At 37.8% G+C, this 20489-nt stretch overlaps 1 protein-coding gene across 2 annotated transcripts in view; it reads left to right on the forward strand.

Moving 5' to 3' along the window:
- The first annotated feature begins 2800 nt into the window (after positions 1 to 2800).
- Positions 2801 to 20489, forward strand: part of EPS15 (epidermal growth factor receptor pathway substrate 15) — a 142072-nt gene continuing 124383 nt past the window's right edge. For both annotated transcript variants that reach the window (XM_032429233.1, XM_032429238.1), the window contains exon 1: positions 2801 to 2937. In XM_032429233.1, the coding sequence (XP_032285124.1) occupies positions 2905 to 2937 (33 nt within the window). In that variant the 5' untranslated portion in view covers positions 2801 to 2904. The remainder of the gene's footprint in view (positions 2938 to 20489) is intronic.

Raw genomic sequence — 20489 nt, forward strand, 5'->3', positions numbered from 1 at the left:
ATGATGACCTGAGCTGAAGGCAGACGCTTGACTGAGCCACCCAGGTGCCCCTGATCTGCTCATTTTTTTTAAAGATCTATTTATTTATTATAGAGAGAGAGTGAGTGAACAGGAGCAGGAGGGGCAGAGGGAGAGTCTTAAGCAGACTCCGTGCTGAGTGTGGAGCCCAATGCAGGGCTCGATCTCATGACCCTGAGATCACAACCTGGGCTAAAACCAAGAGTGGGACATTTATCTGACTGTGCTACCCAGGCGCCCCTGATCTGCTCATTTTTATATATGAGAAGCTGAGGCTGAAACATGTTAAATGGTTTGTCTGAGGCCACACACCAAATGATTCCCTATTCTCCTTACTAGCTGCATACTGCATTTCTGGAAAACGTTATACACCAGGAATTCCACTCTATTCACCCAAGAGTAATATCTTCTTCTACTTCATATTGTTTGGAGGAACCTCTTTGAATAGCAAGTGAATTTGTATTTCCCATAGTAACTTATTCCATGGCTTTCAGATTTCTTAACCTACATCTACATCTACAACTACCTCCATCTTTAGGTATTTTCATATATGTTATCACATTCATCCTCAAAACAACCCTAAGGTTGTACAGCTAGTAAATGGTAGAGCCAGAATTGTAACCTGGATGTTTCTGGTGTCTAAGCCCTGTTTATTCCACTATGCTATACTGCTTTGGTTATTAGCTGTATAACTGGGCAAATCAATTAACCCCTATAATCTTTTTTTTTCCCCCTATAATCTTCATTTACTGCATCTATAAAGTGGGGTTATACCTTTTAGAGTTGTGAAGCTCAAATGTGATAATGTAAAATAGAAAAGTCAAATTACTACAAATTACTACTCTACCTGGTAGAGTAATTAAAAACAGTATCTCCCCTCCTCCCTTGAGTTAAAAAGAATAACAGCAGAAAGAGACCCATGGAGACTGTTGAATAAGTGGTTGTTCACCAGACCTACATGGCTGGCTCTTTGTGGCTGAACCTTGTAAAAAGGGGTCTGAGCGGAGTCAGGAGTTTCTGGGGGCACATCTGGGATGGTTTGCCCATTTTGGCAAAGGTCTAAAAATTAGGTGAGGCTTACTCCATCATGGGCATTGTTCAGTTGGCCATCCTGGTATATTAAATGGGGACTGCAGGGCGCCTGGGTGGCTCATCGGTTAAGCTTCTGCCTTCAGCTCAGGTCATGATCCCAGGGTCCTGGGATCGAGCCCTGCATCGGGCTCCCTGCTCAGCGGGAAGCCTGCTTCTCCCTCTCTCACTCCCCCTGCTTGTATCCCCTCTCTTGCTATCTCTCTGTCAAATAAATAAATAAAATCTTTAAAAATAATAATAAATAAATAAATGGGGACTGCTATGATAATGGTGACAAGGTCATGGGCCTGATTAGAGTTGTGGTTTGTTGGTGTGGGAAGCCACCATGACTGAGAAAGGAAGACCAATTCTGGGCAAAAACATTTATTGAGGCCTATTCTGTGGTAGGCTAACCTGTGAGTGGGATGTAGTAATGAGTCAGTCCCCTGTCCTCAAGGATTTTACAGTGTGGTGGGGTAGAGAAAAGCCTTTAATTAACTCTTAAAAACAAGGCAGAGTATAATAAGGATCATATCAGAACAACTAAAAGGTGGGGTGGGAGTTCCTAGAAGGCTTCTTGAAGTAGGTGGCATATAAGCCAAGTCTTTAAAGATCAGGGTTTCTAGTAACTTGTTGTTTATTCCAACTGAAGATGACAGTATGAGATAGTGTAGGATGTATTATGTGTAACACAAGCAGTAACTGAGGCTTTTTATTGAATACCTGCTATATGCTAGGGTCTGAGGATATAGAAATACATCAGAAACTGTCCTTGCCATTGAGAACTCTCAGTCTAGAGGCGTAGACAAATGTAAAGAGTCATTAGAGTGATAATGACTTCATAGGGTAGAGAAGAAATGTCAAAAAGAAGAGTGTGTAACTCTGACTTGGGGAGGTCAGGAGTTGCTTTGCAAAGGGGATAATACATGAGTGTGTCTTCAGAAACTAGGAGAAGTTTGTCAGGTTGACTATGGGAAGAGTTAGGAGTGCTGCAGGCACCTGAGCAGGTCCCAGTGCTCTTTCATTAAACAATGTAAGTGTGGCAGGCAGCAAGCAGACAAGGACATTATTTATCATCCCTCCCACTTGGATTTTGGCTCTTGGACGGAATGACTTAAAAGTGTTCTTTTTCAATATCATATTCTAATAGCAGATGGTTAAATGAGAGGTTTTGGAGTGAGACCTGGATTCTAACCTGGCTCCCTAATCAGCTGTATGATCTTAGGTAAAATACTTATTTGTGTTTCGGTTTCTCCATTTATACAACTTACTTGTGTCTTAGTTCCTTCCATTCACACAATTGAAAAATTAAGTGTCTAGCACAGAATCTAGCATATTTTAATAAAGTACTGTTATTTCTATCATGATCTCATTTAATTTCCACAAGCAACCTTTCTACCCTTTCTTTGGGTAGAATTTCCCCCATTTTTCAGAAGCAGAAGATTAGAGTAGGTAGGCGACCTGCTTAAAGTTTACGGCACAATCTGTAGTAGTCTCCTCCGCCTACGCAGCCCGTCCGCCTTACTTTCGTGTCCGCGCCGGGTTTTCGCAGGCGGCCCTTGGGGGGGTAGGTTCCTGTCCGGCAGCGCCAAATCCGGATCCAGGATTTGGGTGCCGCCGCGCTGGCGCCAGGCGGGCGGGGCCAGGCGGGGCGGGTCGGGGTGGGGCGGGCGAGAGGAGGGAAGTTGTCGAAGTTAGGGGAGACGCCCGCCCGCCTGCCCGGGCCTCGCCTCTGACCGCTCCCTCCGCCTCCTCCCCGCCCCGAGCCCCAGTCCGCCCGTCCTTCCTTCCCCTCCCGTGCATGATGGAAACACCATGGCTGCGGCGGCCCAGCTCTCCCTGACACAGGTAACGCCGCCTGCCCGTCCGGCTCGGTGGGCCGGTGTCCCCGGCCCAGTCCCCTCCCCCACCGTCCTGTAGTTCACCGACCCGGGCAGTTTCTCTCGCCGCGGGCGGGGTGGCCGATGGTGAGAGCGAGAGCGTGTGTATGTGTGTGAGTGTGAGACTGTGTGACTGAGGGAGGGCGCCATCCCGAGCCCGCAGCTCCGTCGCAGCAGCCGTGACCCCGCCCCACGCCCCCCCTCCCCCGCGCCCTGTCCCGCGGCCCCTTCGTCCCACTGCTGAGTGGACCGTGCCCCCTGCCCTGTTCAGCCGTCGCCTGGCGCCTCTCGCTCCTTGCAGCTTTCACCCAGCGAGGAAGTTTCCTCCTTCCAGGCCAGAAGTACTCCAGGTGAGCTCCTGTTGAGCTCGCGCGGATCAGCCTCACCCCCAGTTCAGCCCTCGCCCCCCACGAGGCTGGCTCTCTGGGCTATGCAGAGCGCTTCTCTTAGTTAAAAGTCACCTTCCCGACCCAGACGCCCAAGGCCCCCTTTAAGATAGCCTTTCCTCTCTAAACCGGTCTTTTCCCCCTGGAGTCCAGCGAAAGCCCTCTCTTCCCCAGCAGTTTCCGATAGTCAGCCCCTCTTCCAAATAAGTCTTATACTCCCCAAGTACTTACCCTGCTAGCCTCTTCCTGAATTCAGCCTCTTCGCCTCCTGATCAGGTTTCCTGCTGAGTTAGACCCCTAATTCCGTCTCTTTCTGCTTCCACTCTTACTGGGTGGGGGCTTTCTCTTAATCGCTGCCCACACGGATAACAGGGAAACATCCTTCAACAGGTGTGATGGTTCCTCCAGTCTTGGCGCTGGGAAGACTGTAGAGATCACTCATTGTGGGGGAACCTGTTCTCAGGGTCTTTCCTTTTGCCTTTCTGTTTCCTTCAGAGACCAGTCCTTGTGCTTCCCAGAAAACCGTGTGCTTCCCAGAAAACCTTGTGCTTCAACATCATTCACTCTGGGAACCTCGTTTCTCCCTCTCTGTAAAGAAAGCCAATTGTAATCTTCTCATGATGTTCAGGATGACGAGGACTTGCACCTGTCAGCCCCTTCCTGCTCCTCTGACCAAAACTCACCCCAACCATAAACTTCTCAGCTTGTTCTCTCCAAAGCTGGTGACCATATACTTCCCCGCAGGGGCCCATCACAGCCTTCCTTCCTGCCTTATATCTCCCTGCCACCTTGTGGTCTCCTTGGCCTAGATTTGTCAGTGCTTATACATTTGGGCCATAGAGTTTTCTGTGTTGGAGCAAAAGGCTTTGGGATATTTCACCTAGACCTCTGGAATAGAGAAACTGAGTGAGAAATGTTCTCTTGAGGAACCTGGAGTCACATATAAACATGTGCCTCAGGTAAAATAACTAACTTCAGTTTGCAGGAATTCTGTTTCATAAGTGAAGTTTGTTTGTTTCCCAGTTTTCTTGGTGTTGCTTACCCTATTTTGACAAGCAGATAACAGGGAAGAATCCTTGGAATGTAGTGGTTTAGTTTTGGTGGTGAATCTCTTTGGAAGGGTTCTCCTGAGATTTAAATTTGAGGAGTGGCAACATTGACTTTTGGGTGTTCACTTTTTATGAGTAGACTCATAACTAGAGTTAGTGACTTGCATTATACAAGATCCTGTTGGCAGGCTCTTGCTCTCTGGCTGTGTTGGCCAATTCAGGCAGGAGTTTTCCCGTCTTGAAGTTTTTGTTCTTGAAGTTTCTATAGATTTGTTTCTTAGTTGTTTGCATACTTTATTCTCTCCCTGGGTAATGTTTTTAGTTTCTGTTTACTATCATTTATCTCTGGAGATTTTCTTTAGGCTCTGTCAGTTTTACAGACAGTTAAATAATTTAAATATGTTCTTGTGGTTGTGTATTTAAATACTAACATGTACACAGAGTAAAAACTGAATCAGGAATATTATCCTTAAGAGTCTCACATATGAGAGAACATACGTTGATGATTCATTTATATTGATAATTCAAATTAAGTCAATTTAGAATATTTTGATTTTAAGACATTAAGAGGCAATAAGATATATGTTAAGGGACAGAAAAAGAACCTTTTTAAGTGTTAATATACCCTAATGTGCTCCTATTTTAAAACTTTTCTGATTTGTATTTTTTTTATTTTTTAACTGCTTGAAGCAAATAAACTAAGGTAACATGCAACCTGGTTTCACATTCATTATTGATCTATTTGTGTCATGCCCCACCGTCCATCCCCAAATATACACACTTAGGCATACTCAAGTGAGAAATCCTCCAGGGCAGGGACATCATTTAATTCATCTCTCTTCCTCAGTGCCCATCTGGAAGAAAGTGATTAAAAACTGTCTTATGAATGACTGAAAATTTTAAAGGGCTCTGTGACAGTTAAAAGATTAAACAGATGCTGGAGTTAGTTTCTGCCTCTGGTCATGAGATAATAATGAGTTTGGAGTAGGTTCTTTCATTCAACAAATATTGGTTAAGTACATATTATGTGCTAGGCACTATGCTGGGATTGTCTTTATAGTTTTTTGCCTTTATCAGTTAAGCAAAACTGACAGTTTGGGGGGAAAATGTGAAAAATATTTTAATTTACTCCTTCCTTCCTCTTTCTCTGCATAACAACCAACCCACCAGCTCCCAGCCACCAAAATAAATTATTTAAATTATCATATTCTAGCTACTAGAGAGGATAGAATACTAGAGTAATGAAATTTAGTTCCAGTCCTAGATCTGCCAAGAGCTAACTCTATGGCATTGAGTTAGATCTCCAAAGCCTGAGTTTTCTTAATTTTAATATTCATTCAACAAATATTTGTTGAGCATTCACTGTGTGCTAGGAATTATGTGCTAGGGACTGAGGATATAATTGGAACAAAATAAATAACAATTCTTGGAGACAAAACATGGAACTTACATTCTAGTAGGAGAATTTGAATTAGCTGATCTAAGGCCCTTTCCAACTGACATTCTTTTTTATAGATCATATTCTATGATTTGTAGCTCTAGTGGGACTTTCCCAGGGTACTTTAGTGCTGTGTAGCCTTAGTGTTTCTTCCTTCCTTTCTTTCTTTCTTTTCTTTCTTTTTAAAAATTTTAAGTAGGTTCCATGCCCAGCGTGGAGCCCAGTGCGGGGCTTGAACTAACCACCCTGAGATCGAGACCCAAGCTGAGATCAACAGTTGGATGCTTACCAACTGAGCCACCCAGGTTCCACTAGCCATAGTGTTTTCTAATTTCAGTTGTCTTCACTAGACATTCTATTTTCTTCTAATCAATGAGAAGTAAAACTTGAATGAGAAAGTTCTTGTGATTTTTGCTTGTGGTGATAGATTATAAAAAAGATATTAATACTTTCTCTCTTTAAGCTTTTCCAGTTGCCCATTTCCTCTTCAAGCCTGTATTCTTAATAATACTACTGCTATCAGTCTTTCTTACTATACGTAAGGAATGTTTACTATATACACAAGGGTGTTACAATATGCAAGGAATTTTACTTCATTTAATTTAAGAATGAGGGAAGTAATTTACATGAGCTAGTAAGTAGTAGATCTGAGATTTGAACCAAGGTCTGTAGGATTTCAAAAGCTGTATATTTCACTCTCTTTCTCTGTGTACAAGATGCTTGGCATGTCCAGTGCTCCCTTGTATTTTTGATGCTCTTTTTTGGTAAATGCCCTATTGTCCTAATTAGTAAACTTCTTGAGGATGGAAGCCAGGTCTTTTGACTCTGAATATCCAGTGTCTTTTATGATATGTTGACAGTACAACTGTGGGTATACAAGTGGTGTTCTTGGTGATGATATAAGTTTTATTTTATTGAAATATGACATGAGTGTTTTAAATGATATTCCAGCAGTTTAGCTTTATGCTGAGGTTTTCTTGTTTAATTTAGCAAGGATTCTTTTTTAATAATAAAAAAGCCCTTAGAATGGGACTTAATTGAAAAAAATCTTAGTATATGGTCTAAACCAATAAGTGCTATAGGTATACTTTTCCTTTTAATGCTTTTTTTTTTTAATTGCGAGAGTGATATAACTGTATTACAGAAACTTTGGAAATTGGAGGAAAAAGTCCCTCGTAATTTTACAGTTTGTGGTGTTTATTTTCAATTTCATTAAATAAAAAATACATGATGTGTTAATAAATGTGTCATCTTAGTGGTCTGGTTTAGCAATTATGACAGTAAATATCAGGACACGATATAAAAATTACATGTTCTCAGAAGCAGAAAGAGAGTATTTAACATGATGTATTATTTGAGTTCCTACTATGGGAAGGGCACAATAATGATATTTTCTTTTGTGCTTGCAGTTATAGTCCAGTATACTCAGGAAATCCATACTTCTTTGAGTGATATCCAACCGTTCTCAAAAATGGCTTGGAATGTTCAGCATTTGGGAGGAGTTGTCATAGTTAAAATTAATTAGGAACAGTTGGGTTTGTTCAATACAGAGTCTCCCAGGAGTAACCTAAGAGTGTATTCCTTTGTTTTCACTCTATTTTCAGACAGAATGATAATGGACTAAAATATAGTATAAAAAGATTGAGCATCTTTATTTCGTAACGAATCATAGTTCTAATCTCCTCTCTCACTAATGGTCTGATTTAAGGATTTAACCTAAGGTGTTTTACTTGCTCTTCAAGGAATTAAACAGACTTACACACTTCTTTGTTTTTTGAGTTTTGCACTTAATAATATTGGAACTCTGGAAACTAGAAACAGGAAAATGGGTTGAGTGAGAGAGAGAATGAAAGAAAAAGAAAGAGAAAGAGAAATATCTAGTTACTTGGAGAATTGGTAGAACTAAAGGAAAAATTAATGCAGGCAGAGTTCATTAGGTAATCCCATACACTGGAATTTCATGTTAAAGTGGTTGAACTCTCATCAAGATAAAATATTATGCCTTCATTAAAAATTATGTTTATTAGGAGCTTGTAATAATATGAAGAATGTTGTAATTTGAATGCTGTATTACAGCAAAGTGGAGACATCGTATTTAGAAGAATGATCTAACCCAGTTAAGCATGCACAGAAAAAAAGACTGAAAAAAAAAACCCAAGATTTTATAATAGCATGGTTATAGTTTTTATTTACCTTCTTTTCAACAGTGAGCACATATTTCTTCTGGAATCTGCTGATTTAGCATTTCTGTGTGACAACTTTTTTTTGAATGTTTACTGTTAAATTGAAATGAATGACTATATATAAAGTGAAAATCTATTCTAAGATTGCATTTATACTCGCATTTCATCTTAAACATTCCTACCTTGGCATTTAGAGAAATTGGTCAGAAGAATGATAATAATAACTATCGTTACAATTGGTGTGGAGAATTGTCATAGGACTAATTTATAAATTTGTGTGCTGCTGTATAATTTACAAAGCATTTTATTCTCTCATTTGATTTTCAGAATAACTAACACGCTAGGCTATTATTATCATTTCAAATTGGACAATACTAAGGCTCAGAATTTGCGACTTAAGTTTTACAGTCAGTAAATAAAAACATAAACCCGTGTTAAAAAAAATTCAAACAATACCAGTGAAAGTCTTCTTCCTGCTCTGGGCTCTGAGTCTCCTTCCTAGAGGCAGTCATTCTTGCCACTTTGTTCTGTGTATTTCCAGCAATAATCTGTGATGTATATGTAAATATGCATGATTTTTCTTTTGAGTAAGCTGCGTATTGTTTCATGGCTTATTATTTATTTATTTATTTATTTTTAGCTTAATCTAGGAGGTTGTTCTCCACCAGCACATATGGATCTCCCTCATTATTTTCAAAACTTTAGGATCTTTCCTTATATGAATATTGTGTAATTTATTTAACTGGCCACCTAAAGATGGACATTTATGTTGCTTCCGATTGTTTGCTATTACTAACAGTGCTGCAGTGAATATTCTTTTACATACCTTTATGCACAGGTTTGAGTAGGTACTTTAGTTTTTGGAAGGTATAATTGTTGGTCCAAAAGGATATTTGGATACATATTGCTAATTTGCATTTGCAAAGGTTGTACCAGCAACTCAAACCAGTTTGAGTGTGCTTTTCCTCTTCCATAGCTTCATCAATACAGTATATTAGCAAACTTTTGTTCATTGCCAACTTGATATGGAAAAGTGATGTTAAAAGTTGGCCTTATGCACTGTATTTCCTATCACATAAATGTGAATTTTTTAATATTTTGTTCAAAAGTGAGGTAGAAGTGAGATATAAGAAACTTAACTTTGTGATATAAATAATGCTTTCATGAATTGAAAGTGCAATTAAAAATTAAAGGTTGGAGCTTATTTATTTATTTATTTATTTATTTATTTTTTTTAAGATTTTATTTATTTGAGACAGAGAGAATGAGAGAGAGAGAGCACATGAGAGGGGGGAGGGTCAGAGGGAGAAGCAGGCTCCCTGCTGAGCAGGGAGCCCGATGCGGGACTCGATCCAGGGATTCCAGGATCATGACCTGAGCCGAAGGCAGTTGCTTAACCAACTGAGCCACCCAGGCACCCCTGGAGCTCTTTTAAAAACTTGTTTTTTATATGGTACATATATACAAAGAAAAGTAAGCCTCACTTCTTCCCCCTTTAGATTGGGGATTTTGTAATGGGAATTTAACGGTACCAGGAGTCTCTCATCCAAAATAATCAAGCTGCTTGTATATTGTTATGTCTCAATAAAAATAAAAATTTGGCCAAGAACAATGGGGCAAGACCATACTTTTTTTGGGGAAACCTTCTATATTATAATACTTTGGATTTTTTAGATCATGGTTTTTCAGCTTTGGCACTATTGACATTTTGGGCCAGGTAATTCTTTGGTGTAGGAGGGCTGTCCTGTGCATGTGGGATGTTTTGCAGGTTCCTTATTCATGAGATGCTAGTAGCACTCTTCCCATTTGGGACAATCAGAAATATCTCCAGATACTGCCAGATGTTTCCTGGGGGACAAAATTGCCCCTAGTTGAGCATCACTTGTTTATATATATACTTTTCAAACTTACTGATCCAGTAGGCATATAGGAGATAAAGAAGTATGTGCTTTCTTGGGATAGGGTTGGGAGAATAGTTTATCTTCATATTTTTATTCCTAAACCTGCCATGAGGCATGAATGGCTAATTGTGCATAGATTTTGAACTTAAAAAACTTAAATGGTAAGAAACTGGAAATTGTGAATTTAATTTTATATGTGATTTCTCTGCCTTTCTTAGTGCGGTCTTTAGTTGTGGAACAATTCTATCTAGTGGGCTAAGTATTAATACAAAGATATGGGAAGGAAAACATTCTTACGCCGTTATTGAGAAAGAAGAGGACTGATGTTTCTTAAACTCCTAATAAGCAATAGATACTTTCAGGTTATTTATGTACATTATTTCACTTAATCTTCATAGTCTTTATAAAGTTGCAGTTAATCTTCTGTATTACTTAGGGTTGTGTTGTAAGTGGTAGCTTTTTGAGATTTGAACCCAGGCACATCTGTTTTTTTTTTTTTTTTTTTTTTAGAGATTTTATTTATTTATTTGACAGAGAGACACAGCGAGAGAGGGAACACAAGCAGTGGGAGTGGGAGAGGGAGAAGCAGGCTTCCCGCGGAGCAGGGAGCCCGATGCGGGGCTCCATCCCAGGACCCTGGGATCATGACCTGAGCTGTAGGCAGATGCTTAACGACTGAGCCACCCAGGCACCCCCAGGAACATCTGTTCTTAAACACATTTGCTATACTGTTTCCTGTAAACAGTCATTGACAATAAGTCAGACAACTATGAAAATGAACATTCGCATGATATTCTGTTCCTCCATTGTTATGTAAAAGGAACAAATTATTCAGAGTGAGGTGTGTGTGCTTGTGTGTGAGAGAGGGAGGGAGAGAGAAGAGGTCAATATTGGGATAATAATAATTAATACTTATTAAGCACTTATGTGTCAGGCACTGTTTTTAATAATTTTTACAACCTGATGAATTTTTCAGTAATCCTTCCAATTTAAATGGTATGATAACTGGATCATCCTTATTATCTTTGTTTCACAAAAAGAGGAAATTTAAGCTCAGAGGTGAAGTAATTTTTTTTTTTTTTTTTTTTTTTTAAAGATTTTATTTATTTATTTGACAGAGAGAGAGATAGCAAGAGCAGGAACACAAGCAGGGGGAGAGGGAGAGGGAGAAGCAGGCTTCTTGCCGAGCAGGGAGCCCGATGTGGGACTCGATCCCAGGACCCTGGGATCATGACCTGAGCTGAAGGCAGACGCTTAACGACTGAGCCACCCAGGTACCCCAGAGGTGAAGTAATTTGTTCAAGGTCAAGCTGCTGCTAAATAGTAGAGCCAGAATTGTGAGCTAGGTAGTGTAAACAGTTCATATAAATTGAATGAATGTGTTTTTGAGGGCAGAATAATAGCTCTGACAGATTTAATTATGGTACTAATGCTTGGTTAACTGAACATATGTTCTAGGCTGCAACATCTTTTTATGTGAAAATCAACTCATCATTGTATAGACCACATCTCTAGAAAGTGATTATTATACCAGATAGTGGAGAGTTTTTGTAGACTTGATAGAAGGTTGATAGAAAGTGTTACATTTTGCAACCTAGGAATTTATTACTCATGAAAACCTAAGCCTGTCTTGGTTTGTGTACATCGTGCCAATATTTATTTTCAAGCTAATATTCTCTTGGACATCATAGTTTGGACTTGGAGTTCCTTCAGTATTTTAATGCTAACAATGATACCATATATCAAAAAAAAATTCCCTAAGAAACAAACTGTTTTATTAAATAAAACCGAGAACCACTAAGTTTAAGGATTTCTGACACTCCAGATATGAACATTGTAGAGAGCTAGGGTGAGATAGTGGGAGATCTTGGGCTTTGCAATGAATGTCTTAGGTTAAATCCTTTATTTGATTGTGTAATAAGTTTCTTAGCCTCTGTTTTTCTTTTTGTTTCTTTAAGCCTATAAAATGGGGGATATACTTAACTTGCAGGATTTGTCATGAAGATTATGTGAAATAATGGATACAAATGTCCAAGATCAGTTTAAATGGTAGCAGCTAATACCAACTACAACAACAACAACAACAACAACAACAACAACTGCCAGCACTAGCCAAATGTTTATAGTCGGTGGATTTTACTTATTTATAGGGCCATTAATTTTTATGAAATGTTGTACTTAGAATTTTCACAGATCATTGATACCAAGGATTATTGGTAACTTCATTTTATCTTGTATTCTGTAGTTACAACACAGATATATCATTAGGCATATACGAAAAATGTGAAACTTCTGTGCACCAAAGATGCTTCTGTTACTGCTGGTTGATCTCTTTTAGTTCAGAAACCATTTACTGAATGCCTCCTGTGTTGTCATCACTGGGTTAGGCCTTATACATACAAGGAGAGTGAGGCCTAGACTCATGCATGCACTGACATTCTTTTGTCTTTTAGGGAGATAAACACTGACTTTCTGGGATGATAAGTGCCTTGAGAAAGGGTGATAGAAGTAAGACACTGGGGTGCTATGGAGTATCCTGTGATTATGATGGAACTTTTTGTGGTAGTTTAGTTTTTGAGTTGCTTGACACCGTAGATGACATTTTAAATTGTACTTGACAGCATGAAACCATAGAACATTTGACTCAAGTCAAAATGTATTTTGGTGCATAGGGTCCACATTGGGGGATATGCCATTTTCTTATGATTTATTCTCTGCTTTTTTTTCTCTGTAATAAAGCAAGAATTTTTAATCTAGAGCATAGGACATTAGGGAGGGGTTTCAAGGATAGGCTTCAAAGAATCTGTGACCTACTCTAAATACTATGTAAAAAATTAAGAGAATCAAGTTTTCTATCCCAGGGATACTCAGAGAAGTTTTATTTATATTTTTTTAAGATTTTATTTATTTGAGAGAGAGAGAGAGCACAAGCAGGGGAAGTGGCAGGGAGAGGGAGAAGCAGATTCCCCACTGAGCAAAGAGCCTGACGCAGGGCTTGATCCCAGGACCCTGGGATCATGACCTGAGCCGAAGGCAGACGTTTAATGACTGAGCCACTCAGGCGCCCCGAGAAGTTTTATATAGTGGGGGGAACACTGGATTTAGTACAAGACAAACCTGGGTTTGAATTCTCCCTCTGCCACTTGTACTTTCTGTGGGTGCCCATGGCAAGTTACCTAAACTCTTGGAACTTCCTTTTCCTTATGGATGATGTATATATATTGTTGAAATACAGGAGACATTCAGTAAATAGAAGTTCTGTTGTTGTTATTGATACTTACATGCAGAACTCATATAAATATTATTTTAGATATTTTCATTTCCAAAGTTCTTCACTCATTGAAGAAAACTTAGAACATGCAGAAAATTAGAAAAAGCATGGATCACCATCTACCCCATTCTTTAAATTTTAGTTTCTTTTACTTTTTTCCTTTACATGTTTTTTACAATGTAGTTGTAACCTTGCTCTCTAACCACACATCACATACATATATTCATATAAATGTATAATTTTGTATTCTGTTTTCTTTAACTTAATATTATAGGTGTTTTTCTATGTGGTCTTCATAGCATTTTTTTATGTCTTTAGAATATATTCATTAATTGGATGTTTTATAGTTTACTTATGCCCTATGTATACAGGCAATTTTTGTATCAATTATAATTAATGCTGTTGTGAATAACCTTTGACATACCATTTGCTGAATCCTTTTTTGTAGTGTTCTACATGGTACTTACTACATAATTGAATTATTTTTCTGTATATACCTTTCAGTTTTGAAGTTAAGCTTGAGTGATTTTTGTTTAGTTTATAAGATCTTGAATGGCAAAGCAGACAGCAGCAGTATTTTACTCAGATAGGAACAATAATTTCAAAAATGCTCTTGTGAAGGAATTAAGTTGAATGTATTTAATTTGGTTTCAAACTACATTTATAGTTTGTAAAGTTCACTTAGCGTGGGAAATTGGCATTGAAAGTTGTAGCTTGAAGAGGATTGGATGATTTCAGTTTGCATATAGTTTTCATTCTTCTTTGCAGGTTGGGTTGCTTTCATTCTTAGTTTTGTTCTCTACATTCTGTTCCATGTTTTATGTTTTTTGTTTTTTATTATTCTGGCACACTTTCATACAGGGCCTTATAAGACCTGGGGGTGGGTTGTGGACCATCTGGCACTTTAAAACAGTTCAAAAACTTAACTCTATTGACTGTACTTTGAGCCAGACTTGTTTGAAATGTCCTGGTTTGTCTCTGTGCTTGATGGGTTTTTTTCTTTGTACACTCACAGCTTTTTATGACTATTTTGTTCCTTATTTTAGTACAGAAATTTTACCAGTATCAGTGTTCATAGATTAGGGTGGACAACGCTTATTTTCCTATAACCACACACACACACACACACACACACACACACAAAAACTCTAATAAAGAAAACTTCCCCAAAACACTCTATTTTTAAAAATAAGTGTATGATTGTCATGACTTATACATGTTTAATAAATATTAAAAATTGATTATTTTTTAGGTAATAATTAGTTTTTCATCATGAGGCTAGGTGGAAGGAAGAGCATACTCTGAAATTGTAAATTTACTGAATTTGTTTCTATTACTAGTTTAAAAATATTTCATATGTGAAAATTAATGGTATTTTTGACCTATATTTGCATTTAGAAATATGAGCTATCAAACACTATTAAAAAGTAGTAGAGGTATTCAATTTATAAAAATGTTTAAAAATTGTTTAGTTGTTAACAAGCTTTCTTTGAGCTTCCTGCCATATTGTTTCTTTAAAATTTTTAAAATTTATTTTTTAAACAAACTTAGTGACATATAATTTGTATATCATACAATTTACCCATTTAAAATGTACAATTCAGTGATTTTTAGTCTATTTATAGGTGTGTGCAACCATCACCACAATCAATTTTGGAACATTTAATTGCCTCAAAAAGAAACCTCGTACCCTTTAGGTATCGTCCTCTTCTCTTCCATGCTTTCCCCAGCCCTAAACAACCACTAATCTATTTTCTGTCTGGACTTTTCCTAGTCTGGACTTTGTGTGAATGGAATCATGTACTATGTGGACTCTTGTGACTAGTTTCTCTCACTTAACATAATGTTTCTGAAGTTTATCCAAGTTGTAGCAAGTACCAGTACTTCATTCCTTTTTTATGGCAGAGTAATACTTCATACTCTGGTTATACCACATTTTCTTTATCTTTTTGTCCATCAGTGGACATTTGGGTTGTTTCCTCCTTTTGGCTATTATAAATAATCTGCTCTGGACATTCATGTACAAGTTTTTGTGTGGATATATGCTTTTATTTTTTGCTGGATATTTATCTGGTCATATAGTAGCTTTATGTTTAATTGAGGAATTGTCAGACTATTTAAAGCACCTGCACCATTTTGCATTCCCACCAGCTGTGTATGAGGATGAGGACTTTTCCACCACTTCAATTCCGGCTGTGGGCAGAATCCTAGTGGCTGTGAAGTAGTATCTCTTGGTTTTGATTTACATTTCCCTGATGATAAATGTTTTCTAGCATCTTTTCATGTGCTTATTTCAGTCATTTGTATATCTTCTTCAGAGTAATGTTCATTCATGTCCTTTGCCCATTTTTCAATTGGGTTATTTGTCTTTTTATTATTGAGTTGTAAGAATTTGTTTTATATCTAGATATATGTCGCTTGTGAGGTATACGTCGCTTGTGAGATGGATGATTTGCAAATATTTTCTCCCATTCTCTGGGTTGTCTTTCCACTCTCTTGATAGCATCCTTTGATACATAAAACTTTTAAATTTTGATGAAGTCCAATTTATCTATTTTTTTTTTCTTTTGTTACTTGTGCTTTTGGTGTTTTATCCAAGAGTTTTTTGGCAAATATCATGTCATGAAGATTGATCTCTATGTTTTCTTCTAAGAGTTTTATAATTTTAACTTTTATATTTAGGTCTTTGATTCATTTTGAGTTAGTTTTCACATATGGTGTGAGGTAGTGGTCCAATTTCATTCTTTTATATAGGTCTCCAGTTCTCACAGCACTGTTTGTCAAAAAGACTGTGCTTTCCACACTGAATAATCTTGTCAAAAATCATTTGACCAGGGGTGCCTGGGTGGCTCAGTCAGTTAAGCATCCAACTCTTGATTTTGGCTCAGGTCATAATCTCAGGGTCCTGTGATCCAGCCCCAGGCCAGCCTCTCCCACCCCCCACCCCCCACTCCTGTGCGCCCATGTGCACATGCTCTCTCTCTCAAAAAAAAAATTCATTTGACCAAAGATGCATGAGATTATTTCTGGACTCTTAATTCTCTTGTGTTGATCTATATGTTTATCCTTTTGTAATAAAACACTGTCTTGATTATGGTTGCTCTGTATTAAGTTTTGAAATTGGGAAGTGTTAGTTCTCTAACTTTGTTTTTCTTTTCAGGATTGTTTTTTCGAAACTCTGGGTTCCTTGCAATCCCATATGAATTTTAGAATTGGCTTGTCATTTTCTACAAAGAAGTCATTTGGAATTCTCATAGAGATTGCATTGAATCTGTAAATTAGTTTGGGAATATAGTTATCTTAATGTTAAGTCTTCCAATCCATGAGCATATGATTTTTTTCTATTAAATATATCTTCAATTTTGTTCAAGTTTGGTACTTCTTTGTAAAATTTATTCTTAAGTATTCTTTTTTATTCTTTAGTTATTTGAATGGAATTGATTTCTTAATTTCATTTTTATATTGTTCATTGTAAGTGTACAAAAATTCAGTTAATTTTTGTATATTTACCTTGTATCCTACAACATTACTCAGCTCCTTTATTCTAATAGTTTTTTAGTGGATGCCTTAGGAATTTTTACGCACTATATAAGATCATATCATCTATGAACAGAGAGAGTTTTACGTCTTCCTTTCCAATCTCTGTGCCTTTTATATATTGTTCTTGTCTAATTTCCCTGGCTAAGACCTCCAGGACAATGTTGAATAGAAGTATTGAGAGTAGACATTCTTGTTTTGTCCCTGATCTTTGGGGGAAAGTGTGCACATTTATATACAGTACTTTGAAGATGCGTAGTTAAGCAATTGATTGTTCAAGAAACCTAGTATTATTTGAAAGGGGTTTAATTCACATTTTGGTTATGTAGCTCAGGGGTTCTTGAGAGTGAACTTGTATATCAACATCACCTGAGAACTTCTTAGAAATGCAAATTCTTAGACCTTTCTCAGTCCTTTGAATCAGAGTCAGAAACTTGGGGGTGGGGGATTTACTTAACCTTTTGCATGATAAAGTTCATATTTTGAAAAAATTACTAATGCTACTAATGAGTAACATGCAGGGTTTTAAGTATGTGAAGCATGTGGTATTCACAAAGACTGTTTATAGTAGGTATTTTTCTCTTTCTTTCTTTCTCTCTCCCTTTTCTTTCTTTCTTTCTTTTTAGCATATGTAGACCAACCCAGGGAGGTTGTCAGTTTTCTGTGCTTTTGGGCAAGTGGTTAAAAGAGTGAGCTCTGGCATTGTCCTGCATGGCTTGAAATTCTCGTTCTGCCATTTACTAGCTATGTGAATTTGGGCAAGTCGTTTAATCTCCTTGTGTTTCAGATTCTTCCTATGTAAAATGTGAATAAGAGTGTCCACTTTATAAATTGTGAAGATTAGATGAGATAATACAGGTAAAGTGCTGAGAATAGTGCTTGGCCCATAAGTAAGTCCTTAATAAATAAAAATATCTGCTTTTACAATTATTGGTCAAGAGGACCCAGCCGTGGCCCATTTTTCATGAATTTCTTTACATTTTTCTTGCTGTGCCTGAGTTTTTCTTCCTCTTCTTTGCTTTGCTCATTTGACAGATACTGTGTACCTCCTCTGTGTGAAGCACTGGTGTTTGTACTGTGACATACATAGTAAGCCACATGGCTTACTTATAGTCGTTGGCCCCATGGGTTAATATTTCTGGTGAAGGAGACCAACAGAAACAAATAGATAATAAATATGTCCAATTGTGATAAGAGCTAGGAAAAACAAAGAGTGAGGTAAGAGAAGAGGGTGCCATCAGGAGCTAGTTTAGATAGGGAGGTTAGAAAGGCCCCTCTGAGGAAGTTATATTTGATCAGAGATCTGAATGAAATAAGTGAGCCATTGAGTATCTTTTTTTTTTTTTTAAGATTTTATTTATTTGAGAGAGAGAGGAAGCAAGAAAGAGTGAGCACTAGCGGTGGGGAGGGGTAGAGGGAGAGGGAGAGCAGACTCCCTGCTGAGCAGGGAGCCCCATGTGGGGCTCGATCCCAGGACCCTGAGATCATGACCAGAGCCGAAAGCAGCTGCTTAGCGGACTGAGCCACTCAGGTGCCCTACCATATGTGTATGTATGGACATGTTCCAGGTAGATGAACTAGCAAGTGCAGGGTTCTTGAGATAGGAGTGCTCTTTACAGTTGCTTGACTGGTTCCTTTAAGATTTAATTTAGGTGTCACTTGTAACTGACTTCCTCAGCTTTTTCTATTAGTTATACAATAATTCAGACGTGACTTTTATTGACTTTTCTTCTTTGGCTTCCCTTAGGTATCTCTGATTCCATAGCAACTGTGTTTGCTCCCTCTTGTTGCATTTATCACAATGGATTGTTACTGTCTGTTTTTAGTATTCCCAGTATCTAGGCATATAGATGTACAACAAATGTCTAAATGCATGAATTTTCAACTTTGTATTTCCCCAGTATGTTTCTCTCTGTACTTTGTTTTTGCCTGGTAATAACGATAGTAAGTACAGTTTATTTGAATACTTTATTTGTCTGGCAGTCAGCTTAGTGCATTAAATACATTTTTGTATTTAGCCATTGTGTTATAATTTCTTTCTCTTTCTCCTTTTTTTCTCTTAAGGCTAAATGACAGGAGGACAAACAGAGTTCCTATTTGTTCATCTATCAGAAGTGCCTAGTACAATGACTCATAATAGATGAACAGTTGTTTAAATGGGAAATGACCGATATTAGTATGTTAATGCATTGAGTTTTCTACTGAATCACATAGACTATATAGTATAAAGCGTATTTGTATAGTAGTCCATGGACCCTAAATTAGGAATTTTAAGCAAAATAGATCATTTTGGATATCTCTAACCTTCCTAGCTGCTTTCCCTCAGCAATACCTTATCGAGTCAACTGTTCGTATAAGTGCTCCAGCCAGAGTTATTGTATTTCCTCAACTAGAAATTGAAATGAATGGTCCAATAATTATACAGAACACTTGAAATTGAGACTGGATGAATATTATCTCAGTACCCATGCGCCAAAATTATCCCCTCCTCCAATTCCAGTAGAAATTCTTATTCCTAGTACTTTCCAGATAGAGGTTAAGCAATTACAGTTTCTGGTGTAGGTAATTCTCTGCAGAGGCTGCATGAGTGATCAGTAGACAACCCCCAGAGCAACACTTGCATTTTAAGAGAGGAGTGTGCTAAGTAGGCCAAATGACAAATTGGTGGAATATGTGTGGCTGACAGTAGCACCCTGCTAGTATTTTACTAAACTATGGATTGAAAAGCAACAGATCTTTTCACATTATAGTATAGGTAAGTTGACAATATTTTTCCAGTCAAAGGTTCAGTCATTTGGCTGAAAAAGGATGCGTTCTATTTCCTGGCTTAGGGATTTATTCCCAGGAAAAGACAGTGAAACACTTGCAAGGACGGTTCATATGAAAATGAATCAATGTAATATACCACATTAATAGAACGAAGGGGAAAAAACCCCACATGATCATCTCAATTAATGCAGGAAAAGCATTTGACAAAATTCAACACCCTTTCATGATGAAAATACTCGATAAACTAGCAATGGAAGGGAACTTCCTCAACATGATAAAAGCCATATATAAAACCCCACAGCTAGCATCATACTAAGTGTTGAAAGACTGAAGAAAGCTTTTTTCTTACTATGAGGAGCAAGATGAACATGCCTGCTTTTACCATATCTATTCAACATAGTAATGGAAATTCTAGGTAGCGCAATTGGGCAAGGAAAAAAAAAAAGAAATAAAAAGCATACAAATTGGAAAAAATAAAATCATCTCTGTCAATGACATGATTTTTAAAAAAATTTATTGTGGTAAATAACACATAACATGAGATATACCTCCTTAACAAAATTTTAAATGAATAGTACAGTATTGTTAACTGTGTAAGCACAATGTTGTACAGCAGCTCTCTGGAACCTTTTCATGTTATATTACTGAAACTATTCACACTGAATAGCAACTCCCCATTTTCCTCTTCCCCCAGTCCCTGACAACTTCCATTCTACTTCTTACTTCTATGGGTTTCACTGCTTTAGATACCTTATATAAGTGGAGTCATGCGGTATTTGTCCTTCTGTGACTGAATTAATTTCCCTTAGAATGTCTTCATGTTTCATTCATGTTGTAGCATATACAGGATTTCCTTCTTTTTTTTTTTTTTTAAAATTTTTTTTTTTTTTTATTTGACAGGGAGAGACACAGCGAGAGAGGGAACACAAGCAGGGGGAGTGGGAGAGGGAGAAGCAGGCTTCCTGCGGAGCAGGGAGCCCGATGCG

Source organism: Phoca vitulina, unplaced genomic scaffold (assembly GCF_004348235.1).
Source record: "Phoca vitulina isolate PV1807 unplaced genomic scaffold, GSC_HSeal_1.0 scaffold2, whole genome shotgun sequence".
NCBI classification, from domain to species: Eukaryota; Metazoa; Chordata; class Mammalia; order Carnivora; family Phocidae; genus Phoca; species Phoca vitulina.